The 26038-nt window shown below is 41.0% G+C and overlaps 1 protein-coding gene across 4 annotated transcripts in view; it reads left to right on the top strand.

Annotated features, from left to right (window-relative positions):
- Positions 1 to 10413: 10413 nt before the first annotated feature.
- The window catches only part of ARVCF (ARVCF delta catenin family member), a 152121-nt gene continuing 136496 nt past the window's right edge, over positions 10414 to 26038 (top strand). For 3 of the 4 annotated variants that reach the window (XM_059863834.1, XM_059863832.1, XM_059863833.1), the window contains exon 1: positions 10414 to 10633. In XM_059863834.1, coding sequence (XP_059719817.1) covers positions 10418 to 10633 — 216 coding nt within the window. In that variant the 5' untranslated portion in view covers positions 10414 to 10417. Of the gene's footprint in view, positions 10634 to 23736; positions 24080 to 26038 lie in introns of those variants that run through there. The other variant, XM_059863835.1, reaches the window with a different exon arrangement.

Raw genomic sequence — 26038 nt, 5'->3', positions numbered from 1 at the left:
CAACCAGGCACCACCTCTGGAGCAGCACCTTTTTGCAGTGTGTAACAAAGACTGTTCTGTTGAGAGAGGTTACATGCTAAAATCCATCATATGGAATGATGACTTTCTCCAAGACTTTCATTAAAATGTATCTGTTTTTCCTGTCTTTATGTTTATGCATGAACTGAATGATTATTCAAGACAGCAGATGAGTTAAATACTTTTATTTTGCTCAGAAATTATTTATTAGTTCTCAAATGCATGTTTGCCTTGTAATACTAAAAAGCTGTGGTGTTAATCAGCACAAACTTGGATTGCATCCTAAACTTACTAGGGTAAAATGAACTTGGATTGCATTTTAAATTTACAGATGCTGAAACAGTGAAGGGTGTGCTCTGCACGTGCCATTGCAGAATGCAGATCAACAGTTTTGGTGTAAACAGAGTAGATTTACTTAGTGCCTCAGGCACTAACGTAGCTTGGTGAAAAAAATCCTGGATTTAGAATGACACAGATGTTACTGAGGGAATTAAAGCTAGTGGGCCTTATTCTGTTTCTTCTGTCTTTGTATTGCTTTAATCTCTTCATTGGTACTGTTCCTGGTTTAAAGCAACATAAGGTGGAAATCTGATTGTTTTTAATGAGAGAGGTTGAAATATGGAAGAGGAATGCAGTAAGATTGGTTGGTAAGCAGCTAATGAAATTATTTTGATTTATTAGCTTCAAGAATTACACATGAACGTTGCCATTATGTTCTTTCCTGTTTATGCTGATGTTTTCAGTTCCCTGGTGGAGCAAGAGAGCAGCCACACAATCCTCTAGATGTGGTTGTGAGAGGTAAACAAGACCTATGTTCTGGAAAAGAGCTGAAGGATTTTGGTTTTGGTTCTGTTTTCCTCTTGAAAGCAGGTGAAAACCACAGGGAAAAGGCTCACTCTGAACACTTCAGACCTGTGAATTTTTTTCCTAGCAGTGCCAGTTTATTTATTGGTATAAAATGCTTTGGGAGATACTAAATATTTGATTCAGATCGGTTAAAGAATCTGTTTGTATTTGATGCACTTATTTGCATTCATCTTAAAATAGTAATTGGAAATGCCCTCATAAACCTGAGATTGGAGCCCTAGAATTAAAAAGCATTTGTTATTACCCAGGAATGTAGCTGTGCAGTTTTATTGGCCTTTCTTCTACTGTAATCTATGGATCTCATTTAGCTGCATGCAGCCCTGTTCTTCTGAAACATAAAAGGAAGGAAATCTCTCAATAGCCTGAAATCAAATTATCTCTCTGTGTTAATCTACATGTAAGACATCCAAGCCCACTTCTTTAAAGGAAAATAGTTTTACTGATAAGCAGAGCTAGACTGTGTTCTTTGGATACTAGAATTAAGTGGATTTTTTTTTTTTTTTTTTTTTTTTTTTTTTTTTTTTTTTTTTTTTTTTGTCTGCAGAGTGCTATTTATAGCATCAATTAACTCCTCATGGTTGGGATAAGTCATTTGACACATCTGTTGCTGAGTTTAAACACTCACTGTTCTGTGGGGTTACAATTGGATTTTTTCCTCTCAAAATGTGTAATGAAAGGACAATTTTCTATCTAATGGCTCTTAGGTTGAATATAACCTTTGCTGCCTAAACATGCTGCCTGATGCCTTCGGGGGCATTTGGAATGGGTGGAGCTGTTGGGCTGCCTGACTGCAGGGCTGACCTCAGCTTTGTTGCTTGCCTTTTTGTTGTTTATCTGCTTGATGATAGCACAATAGTATCTTTTATGAAAGAGTTATTCTGAGCTTCTGCAGGATTTTCCAGCCTCGCTGTAACGTTTCAGTTACTCTATTTCACCTGTGAAAAACTGGCCTGGCTTTGGGAGCTGCTGCTGGACTCTTGTTCCTGTATTTTGTACAGATTTAGTGCTCCTAAATACAGGGCTGTGCTCTGCTGTAATTCCCCACACAGAGCCAGTTTCAGTCACATTCCTGGCAGTAGCCTTTCTGTTAAAATGGAAGCCCTTTTGGAAAACTCTAAACACCTGAGAGACAAGGAAAAATGAGGATTCTTGTATATTGTTAAGTGAAATCTTGTAAGTGTTCTGTGGGAGTATGAGTTTATAACAGTGTCTTTATGTGTTTGTCTTATTTGCAGCCAGATGGGATTGGGTCTTAATGAAGCCAAGCTTTAAAATACATGGGAAAGAAGGACAGAGTAGAGTTAGGACCTGTGCTGCTTTTGATCTTTATCCTTTTCTCTTTCTCATTGAAATAGCCCTGTTCTGAGCAAAGATGTATTGATTTTGGGTGGCTCTGCTTGCACGGGAGGCTCTAGAGTAAGGAAGTCATTTCTGTTGAAAATGTGACAGCCTCCATGGTTAATTGAAGGCCTTATGCTATTTAACAGTCACACAGGCTGTTGGAGAGGTTTTCCTTTGCTGCTGGGAAGACATTATTCCAGTGAGATAGTTGTGAAACAGATTGTCTGTTGTTTCTACTTGGAGAGATCAGTGGCTGGAGGTTCTGCTGATGAGGATTAGGATCAGGCTGGGGTCAGAGGAAGTGGGGGACGTGGAGCTGCTGCCAAAGGCAGCTGTGAGAATACTTGGAAGCTTGGATATCCCCAACTCAGAAAGAGATCACAAAGTGCAGTCCATTTTTAAGCAGAGCTGCTTATTGATTTCAGTTGGGGAGACCTTTGAAAAATCGATGGCACGCAGCAGCTTTAGTATGCAAGGACATGTGTTCTGGGGTGTTAAAGTGATCGGCCTGTGAACTAATCAGCCTGGTAGCAATCATGTCTGGCAAGTTCCAAGGCAGAAGGAAAGGTGTCAGAGCCTTGAGATGCAGCAAATCTGCTAATCATATTCCAAGAGAGATTGCAAAGTATGATGGTGTTCATTCTAGCTTTGACTTTCAAGTAGCATCTTTTTTTTTATAGAAAAACAAAAGCTACAAAGGGAAAGATAAAAAGTTTTTGGCAATATGTAAACCTGGGCCTGATTATTATGATGTATAGTATTAAACAAATAGAATTGCTGAAGTAATCCAAATATTCTGATTTTCCACGAGAAACCATCTCTGCCTTGTTCAGTCTTTTGGTATTTTTAAGATTATTACAAAAACTATTCCACCTGGACACTCGTTTGGAAATATTTGGGGAGTGTTTGTTTACACAGAGAATTTACAGTGCACAGTGTGAATAATTTATAGACTATCACATACCCCATTAAACCTTAGTGTGGACACTTAGTAGGTGTGAAGTAATATGCTGCCATTTTGCTGTGCTGTTTTATGCTTAATTAACACAAACACTGATCTCTGAAGGAAGCTTGGCATAATGAGTGCTGTGATGGAGGAGTTCAGCTTATTCAGTGTAGACAAGTCCTTAGGTCCCAGAGAGCAAGTGCTCTGCTTCAGAAAGGTGCTCTTTGCTGCTCTGGTCTATAAATGACAAATTTTAAGAAAAAATTGATTTTTTTTTTTTTTTTACATTGGGTAAAAGTAACCATAGGCTAAAACATTTACTTTAAAAATTGCCCTTGTAAAAATATTTCAGTTTCAATTTTAGACCATTAAAGTGAATTATTTATGCTATTATATATATGGAGTTGTGAGAAGATGTTCTGTATTTCCATAATTTATTTCCTTTTCCATTTGGAAGAATATAGCAGTTGAAATTTACCTTACTGGGGAAAGAGAGCTACAGTATAATTAAAGCTATGTAGGCACACTGTATCAGCAAGCCCTGAAAACACTTCATGAAATTTTGGAATGAAAACCTGGAAAACTCTAGTAGCAAAGTGCTGAAGTGAGGAATCTTTATCAAAGGGAGGCTGTAGAAAGAAGACTGGTCATCATTTAAACATGCAGTGATTAATATATAGAGATTGAATTAGATATAAGAAAATTTTGGTTTTTTTTTCTTTTTTCTGAGAACTGTATCTCTCTGAGGTACTACAGTATGATTCCAGTGCTTTTAACTAAAAGAAATAATTAAATTATTTCTTTTTAAATGGACTGGGAACCATTTTGGTAAGATTGGAGATGCTGTGGTGCTATTGACCAGAGCCAATTCTGTAGTGAGTTAAGTTCTGGAACTGTATTGCCTGTATAAGCATATGTTTGGATGCTTTTGTTGATGTTGCTTCACCCAGTTCATAGTATGATAATCTGCAAATTTATTTGTAGGATTTATTTATTTACTTATTTATACAGAATTGCTCCTGCTGGATGATCAGATGAGATTTCTTAATAATGTAAAAGCTCAAATATTTCACGTTGACTTTTTTTTCTGCAGTAATGGAAGTGGGGAGCTGCAGCATTCATTGCAGTGTCCTTAAGATGCAAAGTTCCTTCTCTAGGAGTTCTCCTGTTACCATTTCCACTGCTCTCGTTCTTTCCCTGGTTTAAACTTTATTTCACAGACTGCCTCTGTCCAAAGGAACACAAAAACCCTGACCAGCTTTTTTGTTGTTTCTTTTGACACCAGCACAGCGTGTCTGTCTGTGCCTACCAGAGAACTATATTGAAATAGCTTTCTTTGTGAACTCCTCATTGCTATTCATTGGTGGAGGTTGTCACGTAAGGGTCAAATTAGAACTCAGTCAACCACAGCAGTGAGGAGACCCAGGCTCAAGATAGATTTCAGCAGAAGGTCTGAGAAGCACTTTATTTAGAATGTGTTACATGTATTTTATATATATATGTGTCCAAAGTGTTATTCTTTTATCCCTAGAAAGTCAGTTATGTTTAATTTACTCTCTCTGGTCATTTACTTGAGAATTAAGTCTTTCTCTCACTCTGCCTCCTGACTTTCCTCTTTAGGCATATCTATGCACAGTTTTGTTACAGCTATATAAGTTTTGAGCATAGAATTTTCTTCTGTTAGTTTAAGAAAAAATGAGATTTCTGGCATGATGGTTCTGTGCCCCTTGAGGTTGGATCCATGCAAAGAAAGGATCATATTTCTGGTAATTTGGCTCAAACACAAGAAATTGTGTTTATGCTGGCTTCAGGAAGGCAGACTATACCTGGTCAAGCAAAAAAATTTGCCAGGGGAACATTCCTCTCTGAAAATGTTCTAAAACATTTGAACCAGCCGTGTGAGTTTGTACTGGCTCTGCATTTTGTGCCATGTGGTTGCAGCATTTTTGATGTGGTAGCTGCAGACTGGCAGTGCTGCCTCACAGAATCTTGCCTTCACCAGATGGGTTCTGTTCTGTACATTCTCCAGTAAATACAGGGACTAAATTGGCAGCTGCTGACCCAGAGAAGTTTCAGTGGTAGATGTTTTAAGACTAAATAAATCAGGGATTTACTGAGCTACACAGATGACCTGATATCCCAAAAGCTTCTTTCACTTTGGTTTCATACAGGATCAGGTGGGTACATGTACAGACAGGGAGAACAAGCTATTGTGCAGTGTGCATCTTTTAGAAATGAATGTCCCCTCTCTAACAGGGATCTGTGAAATGATCTTGAGCCATTTGGGGCTTGTATAGCTGACAGGGGCCTAAAGTTGTGTGCCCAAATAACAGCTCTCATTTCTGAGAGCATCCTGTTAGGTCTCTGTGTTTTAAATTGCCTGGCTACAACATCCAGCTTTGCAACATTCCATCATCCTCCTTCCAGTCTAGAGTTTTCCCTGATTTAGGACATTAACTGTAAATCTCACAGGAAGATGCAAGTATTGATCACTGATAACAAATTGGATTAATCAGGGTGGGTTTTTTTTTTCCTTAGGAGTCTCAGGATTGGCTTCTCTGAACATTATTTCTTTTACTACAAGTTAGGAGGAAAACAGCGCAATAAATAATTTCTACAACACAGAGGAATCTGGGAGCTGACTATGTATAGAAGGGGCTGTAATACCTTATTAACTAACTCTGTCTCTCTTTCCTCTCTCTTTTAGCTGATTGTTCTTGAGGCTGCTCTCCTGCTTTGTCTGTCCTGTTCTGTTCTTAGTGGGTGATGTCCCAGCAGCTCTAACCCTCAGACTTCGGTACCTCTCTAGGTGTGTATGGCTCAGTTTTCTCTGCATGCTTTCTGGTGTCGCATGGGGGGCAGCACTCATGTTATGCTACTCATCTCTCGTGGCACTTGAGGCTGAGAATGTCATTAGCATGAGTTCTGCTTCAGTTCCATTGATTGTTTAAGCCCCATTTTTGCTTTTATTCTGCTGGTTTTCTTCCCTGGAGAAGCACAAAGCTGCTGTTTCCATGCACACTCACAGGCCTTCGTGCTTGCTCCTACAGCTGCCTAGCAGCACAATGAACGAGCTTCTTGATGCCCATAGGAAGATCTCTTGCCAGCAGGACTGATGGACTTGGACAGAGCAGTAGTGGGGGAGCTGAGTTCAGCATCCAGACTGCTGCATGAGAGCAATCCCTGTGAGCCTCTTCCCCTGCAGCTGAGAGCAGCCTGAGCCTCTTCCCCTGCAGCTGAGAGCAGCCTGAGCCTCTTCCCCTGCAGCTGAGAGCAGCCTGTGCCATGCTGTGCCACCGGCCGGAGGACACCGCGCTCTCCAAAGGCAGTTCACTCAGACCCCATCTCCTTAGGAACACACAGGACTTTGAAGTGCAGGGGATTTGAGGTTCTCCATGACTGTTAGGATTCAGGTGCCCAAATCTCACAGAACTTGACCCCTCTTAATCTGAAGGGCTCTTCAAAAACTCTTGACTGTCAGTTACATCCTATAAGAGCAAAATTAGCATGCAGAGTTGACTCACGTGTCTTGTGGAGCACCAAGTGACCCTTGGAGGCTTAGCAGTGTTTCCAAGAGCCTCAGACTGGGGTGTGAGCTGGGGTAATAGCAATGAGCAGGAGCCCTGTTTTGGCCCTTTGCACTGGGGTGATTTTCATCCTGGGTGAGCACTCAGGTGGCATTGACTCAGAAGGGGCCTTTTGATGCATTAGTGGAACAGTCAGAATAAACACCTCCCCTTACTCTGCTCTGACCCCAGTGCAGCACTAATGTATTTAGAGTCACGTAGGCAGGAGAGAGATTTGCTGCTGTCAGCGTAGCCTTTGATACTCTGTAGGCAACTGTTTGCTGTGTTTAGAAGCGCAGCCTAAGGAATAATTTTTACCTGGCTGCTCTGGGTCTAATATTTTCATTTATTGATACCCTTTTCAGTGCACTTTAATTTATTCATGAATGGTAGCAAATTGCAAGTGGCAACCTGAGTAACTGACTCATGAGTCAGTACTTTTATTTCTCTCCTCCAGTCTAGACTGCTGATAATGTAAATTGTTGAAACCCTGGGTTAATAATTAGGGGTGCAGTCAACAGCAAGCAAGTATTTATCTGCTAATAAAACATTTGAAATGCAAAAGTCTGTCTTCATCCAACAATACTTAAAAGGCAGTTATTGGTCCTACTGCTGTTTTGCATAGCAATTAGGATTTTTGTGGTCACTAATTGTGCATCTGAAAATTTATACAGTTTATTTTCTGCCTGTGTTTTTCTTTGCAAAGAGAAAAGAAGCATAGTATTTATAGTTATAATGAGGTTAACACTATACTTCCTGCAGGGAGATCTCTCTAAAGAATTGTACCATTTATAGAACCCAAATTTTCTAGGTTTTCTCATGTGTGGCATCAAGGGCTTATATCTCATTAAGGATTTTCTGCACAGGATCTTTGTCACATTATCAAAATGTGATTTGAAAGTTATATACCAGCTCAGTCATCAACTTGATTTTTATTATGAAAGCTGTAACTGCTTCTGAAGAGGGACTTCTTGATTTTTCTTGCACTGTTGCTAATGCTTTTTCTCAGAACAGAAACTTGCATTATATGTTCTACAGGAAACCGGTTTGTTTTAAATTTAGTTACTGCAGATAACATCTTGTTATCTTTTTTCTACATCCCTATTGGATTTACTTTTTGAAATCAGTCCACAGACATACCCAGCCTGTGGGACCCCCAAAAGATGACTTTTGTGTCATATCATGATTGCATGTGAGAAAGAGCAGTTTTAGCTGCAGACAGGTCCTGAAAGCTGGGCCCCTGTGAAGAGCTGAATTCCTGCTCTGCAGCGCCTCAAAGGAACCTGTCTGCATTTGTTAATCCTGACTGATCCAGACTCTTCTTGGGCCTGGAATATCCCCTTGTGAGGTGTATTTGGTCTGGGGCAGCCATGCTCTAGCCTGAGGACAGTGATGATCAGTGATCCAGGGGTTGTCTTTAGGAATGTATGGCTAGAAATGCCACCCCCACCCACAGGTCTGTTTCTTCCAAAATCTGACTTATGCCCAGGTCTTTGCAGTCCCACTCTTTCACACTCCAGGCGTCTGTGAGCACGCCTGCAGCTCCTGGGAGCAGTGACAACAAACAGAGCTGTCTCCATCTGTGCAAAAGCAGGGAAGCACAAAAGCAGAAATGTGGAACTTGGCTGCACACAAGCCAGCTGAGGTCCGGAAAGTCTGGCTGTGTTCATGTCTAGCTGTGCCAGGGCTAAATCATGCTGAGATAGAGCAGGTGAGTCTTCCTGTGACTTCCCTTGAATCATACTATCATTTTAGAGGGTTGTGATTCTCCTTTGCAGAAACCAATGTACTCTCTGAAGTTTTTATAGACTTTTAGTAATCTATTGGAAGGTCTCAGAAGTTGGCAGTTTGGTCTGCATTTGAGTAGTCTGTGACATCTGGAAAACCCTTTGGTGGTTTTTGGTTTTCTTTCAGAATTTCAATAGAAGTTAAATCAATGTATAAATGACAAAACTCACTTCTGCCTACTGGTCTGCAAACATGAAAGGCTCAAGTCATGGTTATAAGTAAACATTATGAGATTAATACATGATAATCCTTACACTGTTCCTAACATGATTTTAGATTACTCTGATTCCTTTCAATAGCAACTCTCTAAGGGTTAACAATGAACCCAGAGCTACTGGCAGGTTATTCCCCATGAAATCAGGGTGTATATAATTGGATTTGGGTCTGTCACTCCTGCCCCCTTGTCTATTTGGCCTGTTGGGTGATTTTCAGCCATATTTGACAAAAGCAAGGAGACTTCAAGCCTGCTTAGGAGTCTCCAACAAACTGTGTAAAAACATGCAGCTTAATCACTACTAATACTCCTCTTTGGGAACATAAGAGTATTATGACCACATTATTATGAGCTACCAAAGAATCTGCACAGGAGAGACACCTGATAAATATAACAGTCATAGAAAATGGATCAGTCAAGAGTGTGCATCATCTAAAGACACTGAATGATGAATTGCAAAGCATCAGGAAGAAGGGAACTATCTGTGCTCATGGAAATCCTTGTTGATAGATTGAAAACAAAGAAACTTTGGCAGCAAATCAAGGGACAATTTCTCAGGACTTAAGTCTCAGCACAGAACATGAACAGTTCTTGAATTACAGGAGCCTGAGACAGTTCTGCCTCTTCTTGTCTCAGAGGTGCTTTAAGTAGTTTAGTAGTAAAGGGGTTACTTGTTTAACTTTGATGAAGGATTCTGTTGAGGCAATAATTTATGTTTATATTAAATGGCTGATTTCATACTCCTAGTAAGGTGTTTTAAGTGGTGTTCAGGTCACAGATCTCTGGAATCAATGGGGAGTTTTACTGCACGTACCATACAGGTGAAGATAGGGTTTCAAATGGGTTGTTTCATAACTCTGCTAGGTAAGACTTAAGGCAGAAGTTCTAACCTACCTAGTTGATATCCTTTTTCTGCATTGAAAGACAAGCAGTCCTGTGTGTTTTCCATGGAAGATGTTTGCTTTTTCATTTGCATTATTAGCAAACGGCTGCATGAGGGACTGTTTCATTGACTGAAATCATCAAGCATTTCAACTGCAATTGCACACTCTGCATTTAAAATTGTTTTCCATGTTACAGTGTGCTGCTATAATTTAAATATGAAAGCTATTTTCAGCTACTGTCTGTTAAGTTGGGGGGGGTTTGGAAAAAATAGACACAACTGTTTTCTTCTACCGTGAAGTTTCTGTCCTTAATAACGTTAAACTTCTCACTTATGCTGTTAAAGACAAAAATTCCAGGTGTCTGTAGTGAGAATGTTCCTCTTTCCCTCTATAGCCATATCTTTTTTATGTATTTGTTTTAAGTGCATTATTATTTGCACAGTGAAATTAGCTCTGCTAGAGGGATGAAAACCCTTGTCAGAGCAGTTTTAGCAAAAGGATCAAAGGAATTAAATACAAATTCTCTCAAAGGTGAACGTATTTTTTTTTTCTGTTTTGAACGGAGAAGTCTTAGATTAATTACTTTTAATTTAAAATCAGATAAATGGATGGAAAGATGGATGCTTTTCAAAGAGCACTGCAGTTTTCTGCTTAGAGTGATCATCATTTTAGCAAGGTGACTAACAATATGCATTTTTATCTTTAACCTCTGACCCGTGCCCTCCCCACCCTTTACCTAACCCTTTCCATTTGCCCCGGTCAGTTAACAGGCAGGAAGCATTTGAAAGCAGTCATGGATGACTATGATATCAGGTCTGCTGCCAGCATTTTAGCATCTGTTAAAGAGCAAGAAGCTCGTTTCGAGCGGCTCACCCGCGCACTTGAGGAAGAGCGGCGCAATGTCTCCCTGCAACTCGAGCGTGCCAATCAGCCCGCAGACCGCATGAGCATTTGCAACATTGGCAATGGTCAGCCCCTGGCAACCGCCTGGCAGCAGCTCGTACTGCAGGTAAAGCCTGCTCCTTTCACTGTCACTAGAGTCCACCCCTAGCACAGTGTCCATCCCAGCCAGTCAGTGCATCGTGTGTTGTCAGCATTTCATTAGTGTGTGCTGTGTCTTCTGATAGCTCGGAGCTGGGGTGCGGCGTGGGTGCTTCATCGCGTCGGCTGGGAGCCTTCAGAGCCCTGCCTGAGAAGTTGCTCTTGCTCTTAGCTCCTGGGATACTTTTAAAAGTATGTGCATACTTGGGTAAAAACCCTAAGAAGGGATCTCTGCACCCTCCTCTAATCTATGCACTTGCTGTAAGTCTGGTGATGTGTTGGTGATTGTAAAAGAAGGCTGAATCATAATCTCCATAGCAAACAAAATTTCCATTAGAAATAGCTGGACTTTGAATAGAGGGAGCAGCATGAAAAGCAGGGATTTCCCTCCTGCAAAGCCTTATTGTTTGTGTAGGGAGGACTTCATAATTTGTTTCTCATGTGCAGTGAATTGATAGACTATTTTAATGATGCAAACTGGCTTTGTGGGTAGCTTTAGATTTCCAAATATTGTTTTGCTTGATACACATTCTTTAACTGTTTAAATGTGCAATGACAAACTACTCATGTGTCTAAATTACTTCAGCTCTCACACCCCTCTGACACACAAGGTAAGTCATGCAGAAGCAATAGTACCATTTGTGAAGGTCTGTTTCCTAAGAAAACATTGTTCAATTCAGAAGGAAGCTCTGGGCTATGGGGATTCCAGAAGTTGTTTCCCAGTTATACCAGACTGTTTTACAATTATACTTGCATTGCACTGTATTGAGGCAGACTTTACCTTATATTATGGCAGCACTGTTTTTCTAGTAATAGCTGCCATGTTTTTTTCATGTAGATGCCTGAATTTGGAATTCCATGTGAAAGGAGCAGCCTGCACTGGTCAGGGTAAAAATCTGACCATGTCTGGTAGTAGCTTAGGTGGTTATCCTCTGATGAGCAGCTGGGCTGGGAGAGGGGAGATGTGCTTACGTATTTTTATAGGAAAAGGACAAGCTCACCTTCACTTTTTCTGAATGACTTTGTGCAAAGTGCCTGATTAATAGCTTCAGAATGAAATTCCTTATCCACAAAACTGATGAAGCATGAGTTTTCTGCAGTGTAATGGCTTAAGGTCTAACCACTTCCAAGAAAACTTAATAAAGAGTTTTAAGTTCCAGGGGTCTACGTGACTCTTATGGAGAAACAGCCCCTCTAAGTGACCCCAGGCTGAATCTGTGTATGCTCAGCTCCCTGCCACTCGGTGAGGGGAGTTTTAATGAATTGATAATTAGCACTGAGGTTTTTAGAGTACCCTGTATATGAAATAAAATGGTTAAATAGCTAGATATGCACAATTAAGAATCAATGTAAGGTTTGTTGTGTGAATTTTCATAAAATATACCGAGGGCCAAATTCCTCCCTGACTTATTAGAATTAAAAAGTGTTTAACTGAAGGATGAAAGCTGTACCTTCAGTCTTGTGCAGAATATATAATATTTTCATCTCTGGTGTTCTGTGTTGCATTTCATTGTGCAGAGTACACAAACCAAAAGGCTGGCTGTGCTCTGCTGTCTGTGGGGATTGCTCACACCCTGCAGTGAAATCCACCTCTCTGAGGCTGTTCCAGTGAGCACTGGCTGAGTGCTGCAGATCACCCCAGTCAACTGCTTCTTATAAGGAATATTGCAAAGTAACTCAACTAGCAGCTTTCCCATTTGGAACTTGTGTGGTGATTATACATAATCTAGTTATTCTCTGTAGAATTTGGACAAAAGAAATGAGGGTTAGCTCCATTTTATGAGAATGACAAATAATCTTTAATTACCTTCACAACTTGGCATCAGTTTTCCATGTTGTTTGTTTGTCAAAGTGGAATCTGCCAAAGGGATTTGTTAGGGAGGCGTGTATAGTCAGGGCTTTGTAAATGGAGTCTCTCACAACTTCTTGTTGAATATAGAATCCCACACTTACTCCCTTCTTAGAACAGAAAATTAAGCCTTTTTTTCCCTTTTCATTTTAGACACGGAAAAGTACTATATGTGTGGGCAATGTGCCAGGAGTGTAACAGTGTTCTGAAGTTCTCAAAAGACAAAATCAAGGTCTTACGAAAATATTGATTCTAATTAATGAATACTGGAACTCTTATTTTCATTTTAATTTTTTTTTTTAAATAGCAGACTTAAACTCGTTCCATAACAATAACTCCTTGTCCTAGACAGCTCAGTTAGCCACTTGCTGGTGAGTTATGCCTGTTCAGTGTGAATTTCAAATACTGGAATGGAACATATGAACTCTGGTGCTCTTGCTGACTTTTTCTGTGAGTGTCTATGCCATTGTGTCTTGTGGCCCTTAAAGAGAAATACCAGATCTACAGATGTGGTCAGGGATGTGCTGTAATTGCCAAAAAGTGTGTGCACAGGCTTCTTGACTTTGGGATAAGTGTAGATATTTTTTAATAAAAATTACCTTAAACCTTAAAAATTGCCTTTTCATGAGAGAGGTTGATTACTTGAACAGTCTAAACAAATCATGAATGCTTTGTTCAGATGTTACTTAGAAATAGCTGAAATTATTCTTTAAGAGGAAGCTTTCTCAGAGGAGGGATTTCTGGAAAACACTGTCCTCAATGAGAATTCCTAAGAGTTGTTGAAATGTCCCCCATTAATATTAGTGAGAGTCTTTTACTCAGGTAGTAGTGGCCAAGGTGTTTGTGTTCTCATAGCCCGCTGCAGAAGGCAGTGCCTGCCAAACCTCCAGGCTCTGCAGAGGTTTGTACCCATCTGTGTTCCTGCAGGAGGCTGTGAGCAGCTCCTGCCATAGGGACAGTCCCCTTTAACCCACACTGGCTCTGGTGAGTGAGGACAAAAGTGCTTTTTGTGCTTAATGTGCTTGAACGATGGGTAAATGTAACTTCTGCTCTGTGCAGCTTCCCCAGGCTTCTTCTGGAGCTGCAATTAGAGTTTGTTGCTGAGTGTGCAGCCAGTGACATGAATTAGGGTGTTTCAACTCGAGAACTTTGGGAAGATAGCAGCTTTATACATGTGTTACTGCAGATTCTGAAGGGTCAGATAAAGTGCTCTTTCAGACTAAGAACCCTCTGGACAAAAGGTCATTAGTTACACAGTGGAAACCTTGGCATTAGTCTGGAAAATGTAACATTTAATGAAACTTTGGCCACAGATCTTTTATCAGTGTAATAAAATCTCCTAAAACTCATTGCAGGTTTTAACGATGTTCTTGACTGTCTCTAGCCTTTAGTGGTGGGAGCCACGTGGCTGGTCACTGCTGTTGGGTTTTGGAAGGGAAACTCTGGTTGTACTAAAGACAGAAGAGTGGTCTGTTAATGTGTCTTTGTGTTTGCTTCTCTGACTTTGGAGGTAAATCATGTACATTGGTTATTACAGTATTTCAGGCCATGGGAGTCCTGGCAGTCTTTGCCCCTTTTCCAGGACAAGCACAGTCCAATAAGTCACTGGTGAGTAGCACCCATCACATGTCTTCTACATGTTCAAGTATGTAGTTGATAATGTTTTTTACAAGCCTGAGAAATCTTACTGCTCTTCATGTATGAAGTATAGTTTAATCTGCCTGGTTTCCAAGTCAGCCTTCTGCTGCTCTTCATGTGGGAACTGAAGTTGGGCAGGAAGGAGATACAGACATGCCCATGACAGGCTGACCCAGAGATGCAGTATTGGCACCACAAAACATAACTTGCTACTAATAAAGAATAATCTTTTATATATATATACATACAGACATACATACATACATACATATATATATATATATATATATGTATGTATGTATGTATATATATGTATGTAATTATGTATATACACTTCTATTCAAACATTAGACATGTGATACTTATTAAACACAAGGCTATATCCTGGCTTGGTTTAAACTTGCATGGCTCCATGGGTTTCAGAGAAGCTCTGTCAAATCTGATCATCTGGGGAGCTGAACAAGGTTTGCATTCAAAGATTGTTTCCCATCAGTATGTGGTGACAACTTCCATTCCTGTTCATGTTGCATAACCAAAATAAAGTACAGCAATAAATAAACCCCTGTTGCCAGCAAAAGCACTGTAACAATACTTGGACTTCAGAGATTCTGTAGTGCCCTATAGGGATTTGAGAGGGGTCTTCTGAGTCATAAAAAGGCATTATCCCCCTTCTTACAGGTAGGAAAGCTGTGGGAATTGCCAAATCTCACATGGCACAAATAACAGAAATCAGCCCTTTACATGCTGGTGCAGGGTTTTGCTTGGCAGATATATTGACTCTGATGTGCCTGTGAAAAGTAACATGGGTTGATCTGAGAAGTCTTCACACTCACAGAATCATCCAGTAATTACAAAGTTACTACATCTGACTATAACTGTGATTCTTTTAGGTTCCTGGTGGTGGGTTTGTTGGGATGTTCTTAGATAAAAAAGTGAACCAAATTAATAAAATTATATTTTTCCTTCACTTTGCAAATATTATTATAGCTGTTCAAGGAAAATTAGCTTATGGAAAAAAACTACACAATATTTTCATAGTTACAGTTTGGATCATTTATATATCAACTTATGTTCCAGAGAAATAACACCTGCTTGAAAACAAACAACCACATTTGACTTTTTTTTCTTTTTCAGGTAGGTATTTTTAAGCCATAATTAAGTACCAATATTCTTCAGTCTTTTTGTTAATCTGAGGTACCTGTGACTTCTGCCAAAACAGAAGTTTTGACATTTAGTGAATTGAGGGTTATTTTCAAATAAAAGGTGAACTCTAAAGCACACCAGAACACATGGTGAGAATTTAAAAAAAAAAAAATACAAGAAGATTAGGTCAAATTGCTTTACTAAGAAAATACCATCAAGTTAACCTTTCTGAGTCAGCCTAGGCAACAATAGCACTTCTGTCTGTATTTCATTACTTTTATTTAAGATTCTCTGCTCCACACTGACGTAGTACAGACTGCTAGAACACAGAGACTGTTTCCAGTGCTTTGAGAGTAAGAACATGGGTGCATTAATATTGTATATAATGGTTGATTTAATATTGTATGTGTGTATGTTTAAAGATACCCATAAAAAAAGCAAAAATGGGTTCTGAGCTTCACCGAATCTTCACATTGCCTTTTTTCTCTCTTCTGCATCTCATACAGAATGCAGTTCCACCTTTGCGTGTAAAGTTTCCTGTAATTAGTTTGAGTTTGTAGTGCTTCTTGGCTTCCTGTGTTATATAACATATTTGTGCTCACATTAAGGGACTGACAGCATGGAAAATTCCTTTTTTTTTTTGCCTTACAGGTAAGGTCAGGTACAGACAACAATGCTGTCAGTTCATGACAGCTCCCTGGTGTTACAGTACTATTTCCTGCTGCATTGCCAAATACCAAGGGGAAAACTCACTGGTAGTTAACCCATGGATGTTCTCCTTCTGCCAGTAGTGATAGGTAGCAAAATGTTGAAAGAACTTGCAAGGATAATCCTTATTTCTTTATAGACCCAGTGGAACCCATAGAAATGTACATTCTGCTTTGGGGTACAACATGGTTTGGTGTCAGTCACTTCACACCCCATCTGTGGCTGCTGCTGCCCCTGCCCAGCTCCCCTCACTCTGTAATTTGGCTCCTGTTCCTTGGCCTGCAGGTTCCTGGCAGTTACAGGGGCACTCAGCCTGACCCTGCACACTCAGTGTGAGTAGAGTTACTGGGCATCTAGGAGTGACCTGGGTCAGGTTTCAGCTTCTACATATGTGCAACTATTCAAAGGCTCCAGGGGGAAGGAGGAGGGAGATTTGGGAATATGATTCCCATGGGAGAATGAGTTCTTAGATCAGAATTCAGTGTGAGCTGAGACATACTTACACTGCCTAGGGATTCCAGCAGTTAGGAACTGCACCAGGAGCCATTACTCAGCTGCTTTGCAGGGAGATGTGTCCCTGTTCCTGGCTTTTCCTGTGCTGGACATGAAAATAATTGAATTTAGCTTGCAGGCTGGAACTTTGAACATCTTTTCTATGGATGTTGTCCCATCTCTATGAAAGCATCAGCTCCTGGTTTAGAGTGAGAGCCAGGACCTTTGTGTGATAGCTGAACAGCAAGGGAAGCTGAAGCAGGAGCTGGTGCTCCTCGGGCCCAAAACCCTGCAGCTGGCTTGGGGCAGTGCTGCTGCCAGAGCAGGAGCTCTCCTGGAATCGCTGCAGGTGTCAGCTAGAGACTTCACAGAGTGGTGACAGTGTGGCATGTGGCACCACTGAGGAGCTCCTATTGTTTGCCTTTATGCTGGGATGACCCAGATTCCAAAGGAAATCCTACAACCTGCTTCATGTATTGCAGGAGGAATTCCCTAGCAGAAGCCAAATAGGGGGGAAAAAAAAAAAAAAGTTTGTGCAACAGGCATCTTGGTATATATCCCATGGGAGGCTCTGAAAATGGACTCCAGTGGTATTCCAGCAAGAATTTACATTTCCTTGTTCTTCTGTTTCTTGAATAGTCTCACCCTTGTGATTATCCTTCAGTCTTCATTTAAGGTCTTAGATGGTAAAAACACAGATACCAGGGAATGGGAATAATAGTATCAATTTCAGCAACAGTTAAGAAGCTTTGACCAGCTGAATCAGAAGCTGTGCAGTTCTTTCCGGAAGGGATTTATTTGATAAGCAAACTATTTAAACCCCACTTAGGAGAGTTATTTGGGGCTCAGAACTGCTGGCACGCAGCTGAATCCACTCAAAATCTGATGTGTTATCTGAGAAGTATTTGTATAAAACTTTGTCAGCAAGTCTAGTTTAAAAAGTAGATTCCAAATGATTCAATAAAAAATAAAAAGGGAACCCAGCAACTGAGAAACTGACCCTCTGTCTGGAGGGAGAATGACTTGATTCTTTATAAGATTTGGGTTTTTTTCAAAACTTAATTACATACCATTTTATAGCTTTACATGTGCAGGTTGAAAATACACTTCCAGCTCCAAAAATCACACCTTTGCAGAAATGTCATTTTTCTCTCTGTCATCAAAAGTACCTCACATTCACATCTCACACTTCATCTGTTAAGTATGTGCTGTGCAACTCTCTGTGGGAACTGCTGAATTCCAAAGTGCCATCTAATGTTTGTCTGCAGGACAGCAGCTGCTCTGCAGTAATGATGGTAATAGTGCAAAGCAATGGCCATGTTTGCCCTAAGCATCTCAAATATTTTTGCAGTTTCATTTGCCTTGATAGTTCCAATTCCTTTTGTTTAGTGTAAATTTTTACTGAATGAGGTTTTGGAAGCAACTGAAAAGCAAGGATTTTATACTTTCTTTGATGAGACTTGCTAAAGAATGACTTTTCACAACTGTTAGCCTTTCTGGCCTGGAGCTGTGCCAGGTTTTAATTAAAAATATTTAAATTGAATGACAAATTCACTGTTCCATAGTAATTTTCCATGATTTTATATTGCTTTACTAATAGAACTATGTTTTCTTCTAGGAGAACATATAAGAGTAATACATTAAAATTAAATTCTGATTGCAGTGCATTCTCATTGTGTAAACAGGCATCTTGGCTTTTCTTTGCATGGTGTCTCTGAGTATTACAACATCAGCAAGTGTAACAGCAAGTAATTATTAAAAAAGTCTTAAAAGAGGAACATTAAAATGTAAACATTAAAGAGTAGTATCAGGTTTAACAGGATTTTTAAAAAAAAAACTACTTTCTAAAATTTACCATATTTGCTTCTTGATAATTAACATGAATCATCTTACATTAAAGTTGTGATTTATTTTTCATGTCCTGCTGCTTGTTTGTTTCTCAGTTCAGGCAGCAGAACATGATTAATTGTACTGACTTTTTAAGATTTTTAGTCGTCCTATATTTTAGTTCCCAAGCATATGACTGTATTAGTTTAGTTGGGCTGTTCAGGAAGAAAGATCTTAAACCATCACAAAATCTTTTTGTACTGGATCTCCCAATGTAATGAAAAGATTCTGTTCCTAATACAGGCCTTGATCCGTAGGGGTGCACTGAGCAGTTTCATCCCTGCGAGGCGTTGCCCAGGAGCTGGTCAGCCTTTGTGAGCCTCTTCCCTCACACAGCCACATGTGGCTGCAGAAAGGCTTTGAAGAAACTTTAAAACCACCAAGCAGCCAACCTGGCAATTTCCTCTCCCCCTGAGCCTTTTGGGCTTTGGACCTGCAGGGTTCAACCTTACTTTTAGATTCAAAATTTTTCCACAGTTCCCTTTCAGATGTCTGCAGTGTCTGTATGCTCTTGTGAACTAATGCTGAAAGAGGCCAAAATGGATGTTGGGATATGATGACATTGATAAATTACTGAGTCTTTTGCTAGTTTAGGCCATCTTGTTAATGGTTCAAATTATGTTCCTGCTTCTTTGTCACAAATGTGGAGTGATTCACTGAAGTCATCAGTGTGACTGAAAACAGAATGGCCAAAGATGGCCACGGCTAGCCTGAGGCTGTGTGCCAGCTATAATTAAAGCCTTTGATTTAAATGTATGTCACAGTTTACTATTTATTTAGGTATTATAAAAAAAAACAAAAACAAAACACAAACCAACCAAACAAAACCCCAACAACTGTTTCTTTTTTAAGCTACTAAATTACTAGCTGGAGAGAATATTTTTTATCCCTAGTTGTGGTGACTGGGAAATGCTGTGGAATACCATCAGAGTTCATTTTTAGGACTTAATCTAAAATGCTAGCAAAGAGGCATTTTTAGAATACTGTAGTTAAAGATTGAAAAGAACTGTAGTGTCAGTGTTTCTAGCCCATCCGATTAGCTCTTCTTCCTTTTGCAGTCTTATTTTCATATGTAACTATTTAAAATACAAGAAACCTGCTCTGGAATAAATTTCCTACACAGAGACCTTAATTCTCTCTTCAGAAGGGACTGCAAAACAGCTTCAGGTTTTGGTTTGAAGAGGACAGTAATTACCATGAAAATGGGTAGATTGTGCAGACAGTTATCAGTCCGGTACATCATGGCAAACCACATTTTTGCCTTCTGGATGAGAGAATAATGTGTTAAGCTGGTGCCTTCTGAGCAAGAGTTTGTCATATGCAGCATGAAATACAGCACAAATCGTCTGGAAAATCCACAAACCAAACCAGAATCTAAGAAATGAAAAATGGTTAACACTGGGTCTTTCTTTCCTGCATTTAGTCTTTGTTTTCCTTTCCAATAACTACAGCATGAAATTATGGTCACAGTTTTACCCTGAACTCGATCTGTTTTCCTTGCTGTTGTCGTTCTGTTACAAATGTCATGGTAATTAATTTTTTTTTTTTTCATAAACCGAAGTAGGTTTTTTTTATCCCTTTAAAATGGAGTTGATTCTTACCTAAATGAAGCTGCTGGGAGGAAACACAGGTCATTCATTCAGATGTGACCTATATGCAGTGACATGTACCTTCCTCTGTCCTTTGTTGCTAATGTAAGCAGTGCTGTCACCAGACTGTCCTTGTTCTCATCCTGTCATATGACAACTTAGATGAGATGGAGTTGACTGATACTAGATGTAGCAAGATGGAAGCTGTGTTGGTATACAAATTAAAACCCCCTGAATTTACTGAAATCCCTAGTGGTGTCAGTCTGTAGAAAGTATCTGCTTTGCTGTATTGTTCTTCAGCCTTGTGATCCTTTAGACCTCTTTTTACTACTGGCTTCTTAAATAAAGAAGACACCTAAAATCATCCTCCATTTATACAACAGCTCCCTATTGAGGCAACCTGGCTTTGTCTCCATTTCTAAACTTGCAGTATGGGAGCAAGAAGATTGTCAAAACCACGTTCATGGCAATGTTAGAAATACCTGGGTGGTTGTGTCCTACTACAGTCATGCAACCATTTTGGAGCAAGTACAGATGCTTTGAAAGGGCTCCTGTAACTTTTCAAGTACATTTAAAAATGATGATAACGCTAACAGGAAAAGATTTCAAAATGTATCTCGGAGATAGAATATTCTGTTTGCATTTGTGTGGATTAAAATCACTACTGTAGGGCACTCTGACACATCCCAGTGTGCTGTGCTTTAGTTCTCCCACTTACCTTGTTTATTTGCTGCATGAAATTCACAGAAAGACAATAAAATACCCTTGGTATGGCAGCCCCTGTATGAATACAGGCTCTCTAATTCCGAGAATTGCCATGGGTGATGGTGCTGCTTTTGCCTATATGGTTAGCTGGGATTCTTGATTCATCTTGTGCCTTCTTGCTCTGTTGGGTTTATGGAAGTTACATATCACTGAAGCCATATGTTATGATCCCAGGCAGAGCTGTAAACCATTTCCTTTTTACTGCCTCTGAGAGCAGATCAGTCTATAGAGCAGCACTAGTGATGGGGAATTTTTTAAGGGTAATGGGAGAAAATAAGAAAAGAGAGCTTGGCTGAGATGCTATACTATTCCATCTTCCAAAGAATTAAATCCCTTCCTATTTATAAATTTTTAATTTCTCAGCAAGAAGAAAGAACGTTTTCACCCTACTTTTGCAGCTGGGAAAAACAAAAAACAAAAACGTGACAGATTAAGAATTTAAGGTTCATTTAAAAAAAAGAGGGGAAGGTTGTGATGTAGTCAGCAGTCTGGTACTAATGGATAGAGTGTTTGTTGCCAGAATCTGGAAGTTCAGTATAACCTTAGGGATCTAATCCATAACTCTTTTTTAGGTAATTAGTTCTTTGACTTCACATTGCCAAATCTCAGCATTCAGAATTGTATGAGCTAGTAAAATATTGCAAGAGGCTAAGAGAACTTGAGATGTAATTTCCCTTAAAAAAAAAATCTTTTAGCTTTGAGTCAAAACATTTTTAAAATTTACTTTACAGCCAGAAGGCTTACAAGCATCTATTTTATATTTTAGAGGAAAAGCATGTTTTTAAATAACAACCTGACTCCAGCAGGTGGGACTTCAAAATTCAGCAGTGTTAATCTTGCGTGGCTTGCACAAATACATGTGGGTTTACAACATGAGAGACTTCTTATGGGAGTAAGAATTGGCAAGTCCATCCAGAAGGTTTTCAGTTTCGTCACTTTGCATGCAGGAGTAGCTCCTTCAGTTCCCTATGGATATAGGCTTTACACTGGTTTTTCTTTGACAGGGTATAAAGGTCTGGCCCATGGCCATGTGCATGGCTAAATTGAATGGTGCTGTTCTGTGCCAGCATGGCCTCAACAAAAGTGGAGCTATTTTAGTTTGTTAACTGAAGAAAAGTTGGACAAGGAGAAGGGGTGGGAGAGCACTGTACAAAGTACAGGAGACTTACACAAACCCCATTCCTTTTGCTTTGGCCTTTACGTATTTTATTAGTGGCCACTACAGTTGCCTCTACATTATTCCCCTCTAGATAGAATACATCTTTTCCCTCCAGTGAAGCAAATAACTTCAGCTAAACCTTGTGCAACATCTAACATTGCCCTTGTCAAACTTTACAGCATTTATTTCTGAACAGACTGGGATGAGCTGGGTAAAGTAGCTCTGCCCTGTTCTCTGCCCCTAAAGTACAAAACCTTAGCTCTGGTATACATCTGGACTGGCAGTAATAGGAGGGCTGAAATAAGGATTAAATAGGTCTTAAACATTTCTTCTGTTCTTAAATGTCTGTATAGGAGATGCCACTTTTTCATGTTCCTCTGGTAAGATTGATACAAATTAACTGTTAGTTATGGGGACACTGGAAGGATGTTTTAAAATTTTCAGGGAACCCGAAGCTGGGATGAAAAGAACCTTTTGTGCAAAGGTGCCTATTCTGATAATTAAAGACAATTCAATTGTACCTTTCTTCCTGGTGTATAGCTGGTCTCCCTGGCTCTGACTATGCCTGTTTTCCAGGGATAGTCCCTAATTTTATGCCAGTATCTTTCAGTCCCTAATTACCATTGTTCAGCCGCCAGCTGTTACGGTGTCACATTTACCTATTGCTTAGGTTTGCTGCAGGAACCTCGTAGGAAAAGGGAGAACCACCATTGACTGCCCCTTGGCTGGTATCTGCAAGACTGCTGGATTTTCAGCACTGGGGGCCTCAGTCCCTCCCAGATCTGGCCAACAGCTTCCATGGAAGGGCAGGGCTCTGGTTCAGGGCTGGCTGAGCATTTCCTCTTGCCCTGTTGTGGCTCCAGAGGGAAAAATGCTTCAGGTTTAGTTAAGGTTAGTTTACACCTGCCGACCTACAGCTTTTTCTTTCAAGACTTGATGTCTTAAAATATTTAATACATAATTTCCTGCAATTTTGTGGAAAAAGCAGAAAGAAGGATCAGATCCTAGAATAAGAAGTATGGGAAGGCTCTCCTTCTTCCCAGGTATTTCATAGAGGTTTACAGCTATGTTCAAAGAATGGATGTTAAAAATTAGGTAAGTTCCAATTTACTAGGAAGAGATGGATGGGAGAACCGTGTTGAACCATGCTGTGAAGTCCCAATTTTTGTTGCAGAATGTGGTGGATGCAAGGCACAGCACACCTGGCATTCATTTTGGTAATGAGTAATTTATCCAGGCAATCAGTTGATGAATGTGGGACAGGTTTTTGGGCAGGTGAATGGCTTTAAAAAATGAGGCCAGTTGTACTTTTTAGCTCTAAGCCTCACCGCACCTGTGTAAGATGCAAAAGGGAGGAGACGGTGATGGAAGATCATAATTCTCTGGCGTTGGTGCATTAGGGATGCCATTAATCTCGAAGTGAAGTCCAAAAAGTAAGCAAGCGAGAAGGTTTCCTTTCTTGTGCTTTCTTGCAGACCGCCCTGTAATTCCGGAGGCAGCTGCGCTCTCCGGGCAGGCGCTGTGGGAAGGGCTCTGTGCCGCCGGAGCCGGCAGGTTACAGCTCTGAGAGACGCCGGGAACAGGCGGCTTCCCTCTTTGTCTCTGTAATCCATCAGGAGAGATCCGGGGGGGCGGGCCGGGGAGCGGGGGAACCCCCGGGGCTCCGGGCGCGCAGTCGCCGGCAGCCGGAGGGACCGCACGGCGGCGCCGGGCACGGCCGGGGCTGCTCGGGCACAGCCGGGGCTGCTCCCGCGGCTCTCCCCGCTGCCCGGCCCTGCCCCTCTCCCCGCTCCCCCGGCGCGCCGGGCGTGGCCGCTCCGGCTGCGGCTGCCCGTCAGTGCCGCCCCCCGCACGGAGCCTCCCGGCGCCGGGGCAGCGGCGGCGCTGCCATGTGAGAGCGACGCGGACGCGTCCCCTGCCGGAGCCGCGACGGTGCCGGTCCTGCCGGCGGAGCGGGGCTTATCCCTGGATGGGCTCAGTCCGTAGGGAGGCTGCGGAGGGGCTCTGGGGCGCCGGGAGTGCCGGTCTGGGTACAAAAGGAGCGAGCTTCGGCGGGGGAGGAGGCTGCGGAGGCTGTCAGAGCAGCAGGCTGGGTCCGCGGAGGGGCTGCGGGCAGCCGGAGGTGTTCCGTGCTGGGGACAGCGGGACCTGCGCCTCGCATAAATGCCTGCGGAACTCAAACAGGTTAGTGCGAAACTTGTGTCCTTCCCCTCGGGCTCTGCGGCCGCGTGTGCGGGTCCTGGTGGCGTGGAGAAAGCTGTCAGCGCTGGAAGGGGTTGTTTACTTGTGTTTGCGTTTTTAGCTGAGAACTAAGAGCAAAAGCTGAGCTGCTCTTTCTAGCAGAGCATTCGAGAGAGAATCTGCTTTTGTCTCTGTTGTGTTAACTGGTGAAACACCCAAAAAAGCAAGCCATTGTGTTCTTTGACCTTCTCGTCCTGCTCAATAAATCTAGGGAGCTCTTTGACATGAACAGCTAGAAATGGTGCTTTTAAAAGAGAAAGCTTTGCTATTGTGCTTTTGTTCAATGTTTGCTTTTCCCATACTGTGTTCCCTGGCTTTCTCTTTGATTTTGTTGCTGGACATACCAGAGAAATAACGGTGGTTTTTCACTCTAAATGTTATCTTAAACATAAAGTTCTTTTTGGCTGTCGTCTTAGTAGTTATAATGGACTTACAACTTGGTGCAAAAATATTTCAAATAATATTCTTTGCTTTCAAGTGTTATTGGGTGTTCCAGGGTAAAGCTGTGGCAGACTAGATTTAAATAAAGAGAGATCACATAGACTCCTGTAGTTCTTAGGTGCTTTTCATGGGTAACCTTCTTCTCCTACCTTGTAAGCCTCAGGAAACCTGATAAATTCAGGTGGTGGCAGGGTAGAGCTGCTTCTCCAACTAGCATGAGGTTGTGTCTTTTTCTTAATCCTCTTTTTCTCCTCTGCCTTTGTAATTTAAAACAGAGTACTGTAGAATAGGAGAATGCCACAATAATACATCACTGATAATACATCCCTGAACTTGTTTAGGCTCATTGCACTGGGGCTGTTAAGAGTTTCTCTGGCTTGGTTTAATACCCTATTTCACCCACCCATCTCAGTAACAGAAGGCTGAATCATTTCATGATGCAAATAGGATGCTGATTCCCTTGAGGGGAAAGTAGCCCTTTCAGCTGGGTCCTGCAGTGAGCATTTCTTTGTCTGTAGGATTCCCTGGAATCACAGTCCTGCCTGCTGGAGGTGGCTGAATGCTGGTTTGTTTGGGTTCTTGTTTGTGTGTCATGCTTCCTGTGGGCGTCTTAGGAAGGGATTTGATTTGTCTGTGGTGCTGTTCATATTGCCTGACCCACAGCTACTGTACCTGTCAAATTATGTGCAATGGATTGTTGAGTTTTAGATGGATAGATCTAGTTAGCAGCTCCAAGGGATTTTGGTTTTGTCTGGTTTTTTTTAATACATAAAAAAAAAAAGCTGGAGGTAAGGAGCAGAATGCTAACAGTAAAAAAAAAGGTGCATTTCATGTCTTTTGACCCGTGCAGTACAGCTGTGTTCGTGTCTTCTGGGTTTTCAGTGTTGATAGGTGGAAAAGCCTGAGTGAGAGTGGAAGGTTGTAGTTAATCACTTTAGGTCATGCTTTTCAGTTAGCTTGTAAATTCTTCTTCCATATCAAAACCAAAAAATGTCATGGTTTTAATTTTCACACGGTCTGTCATAGCTGAGGATTAGACAAAGATGTGGTATTTTATCTCTTCTGTTGGAGTAATGGTTCTGGATTCATTCTGAGGTCTTTTCACAGAATAACTGTTGAATCTGGTAGCACAGCAGTTTATTAGAGAATGCTTTGCTTAATGAAAGGTGGTAGTTTTAAGCCATGAGTTGTCAGAAAAATTTACAGTGCAGTTACAGGGCCTCTAGAAAGTAATTCCTTGGCTGTAATGATCACAATTAAGTAAAACTAAACCAAATGAATAAATGACTTTGAGGTGGATGACAAGTCTTTACAATCCATCCAAATAAAGATAGGAGAGATATTGCAATGGACTTCTGCCACGTTAACTGAAGGCCTGCTGTGTTTAGATAAGGACAGCTGTGAAATAGTAATTAAAAAGAATGAAGAATAACTTTTAATCATGCTTTTTGCTTTGGTAGA

This window comes from Haemorhous mexicanus, chromosome 19 (assembly GCF_027477595.1).
Source record: "Haemorhous mexicanus isolate bHaeMex1 chromosome 19, bHaeMex1.pri, whole genome shotgun sequence".
NCBI lineage: Eukaryota > Metazoa > Chordata > Aves > Passeriformes > Fringillidae > Haemorhous > Haemorhous mexicanus.
The sequence above is the reverse complement of the archived record's forward strand: the minus strand, read 5'-3'. Positions and strand labels throughout refer to the sequence as shown.